The 11,128-nt window shown below is 48.6% G+C and overlaps 4 protein-coding genes across 4 annotated transcripts; 1 reads left to right on the forward strand and 3 right to left on the reverse strand.

The window, feature by feature from the left end:
* Window positions 1-1,028: 1,028 nt before the first annotated feature.
* Window positions 1,029-2,522, reverse strand: BO88DRAFT_428287 (OSTA/TMEM184 family protein; the record flags this gene model as incomplete). The annotated part of the gene is made up of 6 exons (XM_025709076.1): window positions 1,029-1,478; window positions 1,540-1,689; window positions 1,752-1,813; window positions 1,959-2,194; window positions 2,252-2,399; window positions 2,459-2,522. The coding sequence occupies 6 exons, from the start codon at window positions 2,520-2,522 to the stop codon at window positions 1,029-1,031; spliced, it is 1,110 nt and encodes a 369-aa protein (XP_025559705.1).
* Window positions 2,523-3,425: 903 nt separating this feature from the next.
* Window positions 3,426-5,727, reverse strand: BO88DRAFT_428288 (Zn(II)2Cys6 transcription factor domain-containing protein; the record flags this gene model as incomplete). The annotated part of the gene is made up of 2 exons (XM_025709077.1): window positions 3,426-5,094; window positions 5,150-5,727. 2 exons carry the CDS (start codon window positions 5,725-5,727, stop codon window positions 3,426-3,428), a joined length of 2,247 nt encoding a protein of 748 aa, XP_025559706.1.
* Window positions 5,728-6,064: 337 nt separating this feature from the next.
* Window positions 6,065-8,014, forward strand: BO88DRAFT_456667 (FAD-dependent oxidoreductase; the record flags this gene model as incomplete). Its single annotated transcript, XM_025710936.1, has 4 exons — window positions 6,065-6,127; window positions 6,195-6,583; window positions 6,636-6,840; window positions 6,899-8,014. 4 exons carry the CDS (start codon window positions 6,065-6,067, stop codon window positions 8,012-8,014), a joined length of 1,773 nt encoding a protein of 590 aa, XP_025559707.1.
* A 341-nt stretch (window positions 8,015-8,355) lies between these two features.
* Window positions 8,356-10,852, reverse strand: BO88DRAFT_470197 (lanosterol synthase). The gene is made up of 5 exons (XM_025711653.1): window positions 10,595-10,852; window positions 10,060-10,526; window positions 8,758-10,003; window positions 8,511-8,707; window positions 8,356-8,455 (listed from the first exon to the last, which is right to left on the reverse strand). Exons 1-5 carry the CDS (start codon window positions 10,814-10,816, stop codon window positions 8,365-8,367), a joined length of 2,223 nt encoding a protein of 740 aa, XP_025559708.1. The 5' UTR covers window positions 10,817-10,852; the 3' UTR covers window positions 8,356-8,364.
* Between the last annotated feature and the right edge of the window lie 276 nt (window positions 10,853-11,128).

Genomic DNA, 11,128 nt, shown 5'->3' on the forward strand with positions numbered 1-11,128 from the left:
AATGTGATGAATTTCACCCCCCAGACCATCGAGGAGTTCGAGCAAGCGTTACAGATGGTCAGACAACCTCGTTAGAAACCCTATTACCCAAATAAATGAGAAGTGCCATACTAATATTATGTGCCGCAGTGAAATAAGGGGTGAGCAGCCGCGAGGGCTGTTTGGGCTTTCTTTGTTTTCTTTTGTTGTATATGTCCGAAGGACCTTTAATAAACCTGTATTAATCCTTTGAATATAATTATCATCATTACTTCTTCTCGCTCAATCATGAAGATAATCACGTAAACTATCTGCGCTGATGCGCTTACGAGCTTGTTTGCTAATGCTATGCAGTAGAAATGGTTAACTCAGTAAAACAGGCTCCGTAGGACTGGGAGATGAGGGTCTCTGTGAAGGAATATACTAACAGAAAAGGGAATTGGGAATTATCATGTCCTTGGAGTGCTAGGCAGTATGCAACAGGCCGAGCAGATTGATGAAAATGCTAATACCCAAAGGTACATAGAGCAGGGGCCTTGAAGGCCAACCATATGCCGCAGCGGGTTGCCTTTGAATTTGCGCACTACTCAATTCATTTGTCATCCTCATAAGAGATTAGAGGAATTGGCTGCCACGCCAGTAGCATCGAATTAGGAATCAAGTTCATTTACTCATGCAAGATGCCGACGATGAATAAGCATTCTTTACTGGGCTGGTTTTCATTCTTGTTAGCAGAAGCTCACCTTGTGAGATCAGCAACGCTTGCCGACTGTGCAGACGAATTTTGTGTCGGCGAGGGCTGTATAGGAAGGCCAGGCGCTTCAGAGTAATGGTCATCAATTTTTAGAATGTTTCAAGGCTTTAGCACTCGAGGAGAGAGCGTGGTGAGTGAATTATAGGAGAGGTTTTAGTTCTCATAATATAGGTTTAACCGCCCTTTGCTAACATAAGGAACAGAGCTCTGCTGTGACATCGCCAGCATGCAATAATTGTTTCTTTCTTGCTTTCCCCGGTCGCCCTCCCCACACCTCTCTTGCCCTCACCTCTTCTTACCTCCCATCACCAGGGTCATACCTCGTCTCATACCTCGTCATCTCCTCCTGCTCCTGTTCCTCCCTCTCTTGGATCTTCTGCACACCCCGCGCATTCTGTATCATGACATAAGCTGAATGGACATCTTTGATCAGAACGAGTGGGTTTAGGTAGATAGCCCACGCACGTAACCCCCAAGCTCCACCTTGATAGTGTCTGGGGAGGCCGTTCAGTAAGACCTCCTCGTCCTGGTCTGACTCGAGAGCACGGTATGCTTGGGGTCGCAGACTGCTCACCGAGGGTGAGATCTCGTAGGGTTTTGTGCGGTAAGCATAAAGGACTAGGAAGGAGAGCGGCACCATCTGCACGCAGATGAGCATTGTTGGGAGGCCCATCAGTGTGTCAATGTAGGTCATTGAGGCGGGGTATGTGAGGACTTTTGTGCTTGTAAGGATGAGGAACAGGATCTGATTCGTGTTAGATATATTCCTTGTTTCTTGAATGCTTTTCAGGGTGCGTGATGAATACCTTCTCGAGCAAGATCAAACCAACGATCAGTTTGAATGCCATTAGTTTCAGCAATGGTTTGTGCTCTGTCATACACCCCTTCATATTCACATAGAATTGGATTATAGCGTTGAGAGCCACCGATGTTGACAGCGAGGTAACCACCTCGAGCTGTTAATCTCATTAGTGATTTTTTTTCCCAATGCAATCAGGCATAGAAGATTAGTACATACCCAAATGTGAGCGAAATGAGGTGCGTTGCTTTCAAGGCAGTAGACGTGCATTGACTGGGTGACTACTTGAATAATAGCGGTGATCCAAGTGATGATAGGGTATTGAAGCACGGAGTACCAAGTCAACTAGACGCAGAGAAGGGGTCAGTTACTGTTCACTATAATGCTTTTTCTGCTACCGAAGAACTCACATTCAGAAGGCAAGACCATTCCTTTTCTTCTTCGGCTGCCACTGTCTCTTTGTCTCAAGGGAAGAGAAAAATTTCATTTTGCTCATATCATCAGGAGCCATGTAATCGCAGAGTAGCATGAGAAAGGCGTATAACGCGACGCCCTGTAGAACCTCGGTGAACCCTTGGAGGTAGATGTAGGAGTTCGGAAAGCAGATTGATATGTAAGATAGGACTTGATATGATGGGATGAGGTTGCAGATTCGCATTATTCTATCGCAAGTTTGTCAGCCTCCTCGATACTCTTAACACGGTTTGGAGTGTCTTTACTTGAGTTGCTCGTTAGGATTGCTCATATGCATCGCATGTCGACCCATAAGGCCCAAAATGAGAAATAACACGACCGCAGTGCAAACTCCAGATACAATCATGTTGAATTGATAGAAGGTGAGGTTCCCCACGAAGGGACCAACGTCGACTGTCTCAAGGTCAGCTAGTTCGTCGCATCTGGGGTACAAGGATTTTACAACTACTTACGTTGTTCAAGATGGTCCGGTATAGGACAGCCATGGCTGCCTGCACTTCGACTTAAGATAGCCATATTGAATCAAGATTGAAAGAAATATAAAAATGCAACGCGTAATGGATTGATACTGCTTCTGCTCACTGAGAAGAGTAAACGACTACACAGATACCCCATTATATATTTACTATGACCCTTTAGAGCCTCGTCAAAATCAAGATCAACAGGGCCAGAGGCTATGCTCAGGCGCAGCATGCTACGTTGTTTCAATTCCCGAGCGAAAGGAACACAGCTGACCTGTCATCGAACAATACACAATTCGCCAGGCGCATCTAGGAGCGCAAATAAGCCGCTGGTCGGGATGTGCAGCCTTATCGCACTCAAATCAATTCGGTATGCCAAGACCATAGTGGAGCCGATCGGCGGCTGCTAGCATGCTTAATTTGCGCGAAGTTGCGCGGTTAGGGTCTGGGTCATCAGGATACGGAAATAATTGCGCGACGGAAATTTTAGAATTGCGCAGTCTGTAATTGGCCTGGATCTACTTCGAGTATTCGCAAATGATCCTAAAATAAGATTGGGCTATCTCATTTTCAAAATCCAAGAACGAGCCACAGGTTAAAGTCCCTTTGAACATACCGGAATTTCAGATAGGGTTGAGATCCATAGGCAACTGACGCGATAAACTTACTCGTGGAGTATTGATGTCAGTGGATCACTCGATAACAATTTATAAACTTGTATTATTAGAGAAAAATAAAACGTAAGATGATCATCACTGGGCACATATAATGCAATTTACTGTCTGGTCATACAACCATTTTAACCATTCATAACTCATAAATCCATAATTGGAGAGGACAAAGCTCTCCTTTTAACTTCTTCCAATAGGCCAAAGTTAGCATGCCATGTTAGTGCGTACAGTTCCCTTTACTTCGACGCATTAAGTGACTTTCATTCGTGAAATGGTGGCATGTTGCTCTAAAATTCAGCAGTCGTACCAGGCAGACTCATGGCTGTGCTAGGAAGATCCGTCAAGGGGTCTGGCTGCCAAATGGTGGTTGACAATTGACTCCAATCAAGGATGTCAGATGACTGAGGGGCACGGCCCATTGTATCGGGGTACGGCCACATGTTCCATGATTCAAAGGAACTGAAATGCACGTCTGGCATTGTGGAGGGCTCGGTGGTATATGCGCGAAAATTCACCACTCTCATAGTCTCATCCCACTCTCTGACGATAGAAGCCTGCAGTTTCAATCGATGCAATAAATCCAACAGACCGTTGAGCATTTTACTGCTTGCGATATACATACAGCCGCTCTGATAGGCTGCCTCCGGAGAATTTCTCGATTGGGACACCATGGCGACCAGCGCATCGGCGCACTGCTTGAAAAGGTCGAGTTGTTTGTCAACATTGGGGTGCAACTTTCCGGAGGCTTTGAACCGGATCAGGTTGTTCTCCACGATATTCTTGCATAGATTCAGAACCTCGATTACTATTGACCGGACTGGCGCAATGTAGCCGTTGCCACCCAGCTTCATTGATGCGCACTCTACGAATTTGGCTAGAATCCCTAGCAGCTTGTCTGGATACCTTCCTCCAAAATGACGCAAGAATTTGAGAAAGTGTGATTCGCTCTCAGAGTCAGGGATTGTCATCATGGAGTTAATGACGGTGTTGCCCATCTGACTCGCTTCATCTGGGTGAATCTCAGTGCTCTTTCGTGGCCGATCCTTTTCCATCCTTGCTTTCCAGACGGATATATAGAAAAGGCCGAGGCCATAGACCTTGGCTATAACGGCATTGAAGCGCAGCTCCAGCAGTGAGGACATGATGATGATTTCATTCTGCCGTGCATCTTTGGCTGCCTCTGATAATAACTGATAGGCAGAATTAACCTCAGCGAGGCATTTCTTTTCGCCTTCTTCGACAACGATGAACAATCGACTGGGAGTCATCCAGGACTGCTTCGAGTTTGCCATCGCCTCAATTTGCATATATGTGGCTGCAATCCATTTGATGTGGAAGATGATGACTGGTGAGCAGGAGTGTGTTTCCAAGAGCATCTGATAGGAGTCTACATGGGGTTGCATCCGTTGAAGAACCTGCCGGAAATCTTGCAGGGTCATGGTCAGAAAGTCACCCATCAGAAATTCCTCGGCCATTATTTCAAGGCCTTGGATTGACAGGACTAGCTCACGCTCCATCACTACACTGTTAATGGCAGTCGTATCCAGAAATGGCATGGTTGCTGGCTCAGGTAACAGTTTTAGTCGCTCTGCGATCCGAGATGCTATAGTAAGATACAGCTCGGCTTTTATAGATTGACTTGCAACTCTTTTAGACGTGGCCAAGGCGGTCGGCTTGAACGCCGATAAGAAGCGACAGACAGCAACGGAGTCTATGTGTGTGGGAGGACTGAAGATGAAGTCCTGGCCGTATGACGAAACGGCCTGCAGTAGAGTGTCTCTGAGGGATCCGTTCTGACGGAGAACACTTTCTGAACTTTCACAGGAAGCCAAGCAAAGCACTGCGAAAAGCAGCTTGGTGGCAACATTATTGGTGTTCGGATCGGTGGAGAACAAACGCTCTCTCAGGTGTAGCAGGCTTGGTGTGCCAATAACGAAGAGACGCTGCCACCCCAATCTAGCAACGGTTTAGCCAATTGATGAGATTAGCATAGTTCTGCGCCTGATCTTACAGGTTGTCAAGCGCGGCAGCAAGATCATGGCTCACTGTATCTGTCAGAGATGTGCTCCAAGTGGACACCAGCTGAATGGTGGAGCCGAAAGAAGCATCCTTAGCCAATACCCCCGCGATAAAGGTGCTGGTGTTGGCCATGGCATGGTAAAGACGGTCGGCATCGGGTGTAGACTCCGTGGCATCCAGTGATTCCTGCGGCATGGAATGGTCGTCTAGTATCGCGCCCGAGAAAAGATACTGCTGAATGGAGTCGGAGAGCTTGGCCGCTTTCTCATCATGTTGGGGGCTTGGACGCGGGGGATTGGAAGCGTCTGCCTGGGGCGATTTGCTGGCCAGATTTCCGCGATTTGCGCGTTTCGCTGGTGGCCGGCCTAGAGGAGTGCTCTCGACAATGCATTCGAGATCGAGATTGCGGCATCTCTCGCAACATGTTGCCAGTGGTTGTGGAGTACCCAGTGGGCCTAATGAGGCCACCGGGCAAGCCAGCACGCATTTGATTTTACGAGCTCGACACCCCCGGCAGATTAAACGAGCATATTTGCCCCTAGGGCCTCGTTGAGCTCTTTGTCCTTGCATTTATCGGGATCGCAGTTGGTCGGAGGATATAGAGGAGCAATGCGACCGTGGAGAGGTTGAAGATGGCCGGTTTCCATGGCCCCCATGAGGCTGAGGGATCGGCATCAGCTGAAGATGTTGTCGCTGCCGGTTACTTGCTGAGCACAAGGTCTGGATACATATGCAATAACTTCCGTTTCGTGCTCGGTGGCTATGGGCGCAATATATTGCGCTGCTTACGGTGTCGCCTGTTGAGCATTGAGCAGCGACGAATATAAAGTCTAGCCCTTACACTGCTGGCTACAATGAATTTTTAAATAATCAACAACTTATTACAACAAGACAAGTTGACGTAAAAATGCTTCTTCGCAGTATCCTACTCCTGGCTGGAGCACAGTCAGTATTTGCCAAATGCAAATGTGTATGTTATCACCTGATCTCCTTCCCTTTTAGATAACGCGGTGATAGCTTATTTCTCGGGGATACAGGCCCCTACGGATGAGTGCTGGCCCTCTGTAGACACATGGAGCGCCCTAAACAGCTCCGTTGACGGAAAGCTGGCGCGCAACGAGCCGATTGCTAAACCGTGCTACCAAGGCCCAGGCTACAGTTCCGAGCTCTGTCAGAGTATCAGCTCCAATTGGACAAACAATGAGTACCTGGCTGAATTTCCCATTGGATATAGCTATCCACTCGTGGAAAGCTGCCCCCCTGTTAATGCTACTTTGGCTGGATATCCACAGTGCGACCTGGGCAACTATCCCGTGTACAGTGTCAAGGCGACAACGGCAGCTGATGTTGCTGCCGGGATTAAGTTTGCAAGGGACCACAATGTGAGGTTGGTCATCAAGAACACAGGCCATGATATTTCGCAGCGGTAAGAACACAGTGTCAGATTTCCCTGGTTGTATACGCACTAACTATATTAGATCGCAAGGATATGGTAGCCTTTCCATTTGGATCAAGTCCATACAAGATGGACTTCATTACCACGACAGATACATTCCTAGGAATGGATCCTGTCCATCCAACTGGACTGGAAGTGCCATCACTGTAGGCGGTGGATATGTGTGGCAGGACGTATACAATTTTGCTGCCGAGCATGGTGTCATCGCTGTTGGTGGAGCAGATCCGGTAAGTCTGTCTGTTGAAGCCGAAGTATGATACGCATGCATGCTGATGAATAGATCAGACTGTTGGTGTCCTTGGAGGCTTCCTGCAAGGGGGTGGCCATGGCCCCGTTAGCCACTTCTTTGGACTCGGGGCAGACCAGGTTCTGGAATACAAAGTTGTGCTAGCATCTGGAAAGCTTGTCACTGCCAACGCCTGTCAGTATGCAGACCTCTTCACTGCCCTCCGTGGGGGTGGTGGAGGCACCTATGGTGTGGTCTTATCGGCCACCATCAAAGCCCACCCAACGCGTCCTGTCCTGGCCCACAACCTAGACATCGTTGCACTGAACGGAAATGACGATGCAGTTCTCAATGCGACTGGCAGAATAATGTCCAGATTGCCAGCTCTCTCAGACGCAGGATACTCTGGCACTGCAATCCTCACACCCTATGCCGGACCGCTGGTGTATACCCACCCTTTCCTGAATCTCCTTGAGAACAATTCCACCGAGGCATTAGACAGAGCAAAAGATGCCATGAACCGGCTTGTTCTAGATGACCTGCTCCCGCACAACGGAACCTCGTATCTAATTACATCCACCTTCACCACCTATCCGACCTTCCATGCATATTACTCCAGCACGCACCATACAACGCCGGGCTCGAACAGGCCGATCATGGCATCACGACTATTTGACAAGCAAGCACTGGAGTCACCAAAGAACAATCTAACAAGCCTTCTCGAGACTGTCACTGCTCAGACAGTCCCCAACAGCACCCTTTGGGCAACCCTGTTTAACATCGTCGCCGGCGGAAAGGTTCTCGACCCCGTCCCTCATACATCCATGAACCCCGCGTGGCGTAGGTCCCACCTCCTATTCCAGCAAATCGATGTCTGGCCCGACAATGCCGGCACCGAGGAGATACAACAATACAGAACGAATCTTACCAACACTAAACTGAAAGCTATGAAAGACATGGCTCCGGGTATGGGAACATATCTGAATGAGGCCGATCCGTACGACCCAGACTGGAGGCAGGATTGGTTTGGAGATAACTACGACTGGCTTGCATCTATAAAGAGGAAGTATGACCCCGAAAATGTGTTTTGGTGTTGGCGATGTGTCGGGAACCAGGGTTGGGAGGAGGTGACGGGAGGTGCGTGGTTCGGACCATTATGTGAGACTGGGAAATAGCTTGAAGGTAGACTCCTCTGAGGGCGGGGTAAACGGGCTTGATACACGGTACCTCCCTGTATAGGGCTCGCTACTTGATCAGAAGCGAGATGTCAGACCACGGCAGATTTGCGAAGGTCGCTGGCTGTTGCGGCGGATTAGAATTTTGTATCGTAGTTATACTGGATAAGGAGATGTCCTCGGAAATGCTTCTACAATCTCTGGACTCTGCAAAGGATCTTTCAGATCATTAAAACGTAAATAAAACCGTAATATACGTTTCCAAATTCTCGACATCATCAGATACACTCGCGATACATTCCACTGTTCTTTCTCGTAGAAAGCTATCCGGAATATTACATGCAATATTCTTATATGAGAGATGGCTTTCCATACAGCTTCTCATACATCGCCAAAGCCCGGATAGGGAAAGAATATATGTAGTTATGGTATTGAATGTGACTACCGCAAATTGTTAGCATCAGTCTTCAATTATCAAGTGAGCTGGAGGACATACCATGTGACGACTCCACTGCCGACAGGATACTCTTGTTCCCATTCTCCATTGGGCTTTTGTCGCCTCATAATAAGTTGAATGCCTCGTCTGATGGGCTCAGGATCAGGATACTCGGCGTACATCAATGCGAGACAAGACCATGCGGTCTGCGTAGTGTGTGACTTAGGTGCCCGTGTATATGTACCGAGCAAGCGAGACTGAATGCAGTTGTTAGTCTCCGACAGCATGGGGAATATGATATACTCACGTCTATTGTCTCTCCCCATCCTCCGTCGAACTCCTGCCTGTTCAGTAGGAAGTGACAGCCAGCTCGGGCCACAGATGAGTTTTCGTAAGTTCGCCCTCCGCAGTACAGGGCTTCCATTGCGAAGAAAGCACCATATGTAAATGTTACCCCCCAAGAGGCCATCCAACCTCCATCATACCGCTGACTATTCTCCACGTATCTCACCCCCCGTTCAATTGCAGTGTCAACCTCCTTGCGCCGATACTCACCGTTTCGAGCCCTAAAAAGCGCCAGCGTCGTAACACATGACCCCGTACATTCTACATAGTCATGTTCTGTCATCACTTGTCCGAACATTTCCGTCCCGTTGAAGTACTCTAACCAAGCACCTGCTGCGATGGGTTCGAAGCTGCTATAGCCCCCACTGGCATTCTGGATCATGAGAAGATTGTCCACTGCAAGGAACAGATTCTTCTCACTCATACGTCGGAGACCCAATTCACCTTCCACCATGAGGATGGCTTTCAAGGCCTCTGCCGTACAATCGGAGCAGGGGCCGCCATGGTAGCGGGTGGTAAAAGACCAGGCCCCGAGACGACTTGGACGACGACATGAAGGCGGATCATCCCACTCTTCGACAAGCTGCTGCCGTATGAGATAATCATAGGCTTGCAGAGCATTGCTTTGGAAATTGCGATCACTCGCAAGCCCTGTATACACAAGTGTCTGCAGCGCGAAGGACGTTTCCCACGCGTGTCCTCCGTGGATACTCATGGACTTCATTCCTTCAGCGCCCATCCACAGATACTCCAGACTCGCTTCCTGCATACGCTTGAGTGCGGGAGAGTTTGGTCCCTCTGTGCAGTAAAAGGCAATCATGTTCAGCCAAGCGTCGACACTGATCATTCCGGTCGAGTTGCTGCTTTGTTCTACATGCTGTAAGATCTCCCAGGCTTGTTTCTCCGCTTTTTCCTTCAGGCTTCTGGGACACAACAATGGACCCCAAACATTGGTCAGCAGCCAATTCAATATATGCATTATCCAGCTTTTATGCTGGTGTCGCTTGGAAGGGCGCACTACCCCTTCATATTTGGCAAAGTCGACCGAGGAGAAGTTCTCTGGGAATAGCTCCCTCCGGATTTCATCCAGCAGATCATTTGTCGGCACCGTGAACCTTTTCGACGAGAGATAACACATTGGCAGGTAGACCATGCGCGGAATAACAAACCAGTTCCACGGGTTGACTGGAACCCAGTCCGGCAGGAGCCTAAGGCCCAGTCAGTATCAGCCACTACAATTTCGTGGAAAAGACCAGCAACTCACCACATCTCTACCGGGTAAGGATCAGTACCAGCCCAGTCATATAGACCCAGTAGAGCAAGCCAGAACTTCGCCCAGCCTGGCAGGTAGACTGCGCCACCATGGCTGAGATAGAATTCTCGCGCCTTGCGAAGACGCTTATCGTCAGCCGGAACCCCCATGAGCCGCAGTGCAATGTAGACCAATGTGGTTCCCATTGGCGAAGGATCCTCCTCCAAATACGTTGGCCAGCCGCCATTATCGGTATTCTGGCACTTGAACATAAAGCGGATTAACTCGATCACATATGCTTCGTCGATCTGAGCACCAGTAATGTACCATGTGATGACCAGCATTGGGGTCACAAAGAAGATACAGCTCAGGTCAGCGGCCCAGCAGCCGAGGTCGCGCACCTGCGTGTTGGTGTGAAATTGGACGCCTTTGTAGATGCCTTCAGATGCCGTTTTCGCAGGGCATGAGTTGACGTTACTCTGAAATTAGATCATATTCATATTAGCTTTGCCAGCCACACCAGGGGAGCCAGATGCGTTAGACATACCGTGGGAATATCTAGAAAGAACCTGGTTGTACCATCTTGGGGGTGAGCCTTGCGCTCCTCCCTATCGTCCATATAAACCCATTTCAAGCGCCCCAGATTTTGGGTAGCCACCAGGTGCCAGCCGTCTGTGTCAGTCTGTTTGCTGTGGGATGGCCCCATCCAATTGCTCGGGCAGGTGCCGCTCACACGATTTTTGATCCTCAGTGTATATTTGCTTGCCATGGTTGAAATACTGATAAGAATTTGTGAATACTGAACTGTTTCAGTGGAGAAAGTGTATCGACGTCTTATATCATACAGATTGGCCCACAAGGCAAGCCCTTCTCAAGTCACATCTAGAACGATAATTAAAACTGCACGGAAATTTGTAATCACTAAAAGTCTAAATATCCTCAAGAGTCACTTGGGGAATGGATCGGGCGGGCTATGGCTGACTCCATTGGGTAGGCTGATTTGTATTATGACAATGTCATCACCATATGCAATAGAAAGCACTCGATATGTACCGTTGGAAAAAAAAACAAGGCAGCACAA

This window comes from Aspergillus vadensis, assembly GCF_003184925.1.
Source record: "Aspergillus vadensis CBS 113365 unplaced genomic scaffold BO88scaffold_23, whole genome shotgun sequence".
Classification (NCBI taxonomy): Eukaryota; Fungi; Ascomycota; class Eurotiomycetes; order Eurotiales; family Aspergillaceae; genus Aspergillus; species Aspergillus vadensis.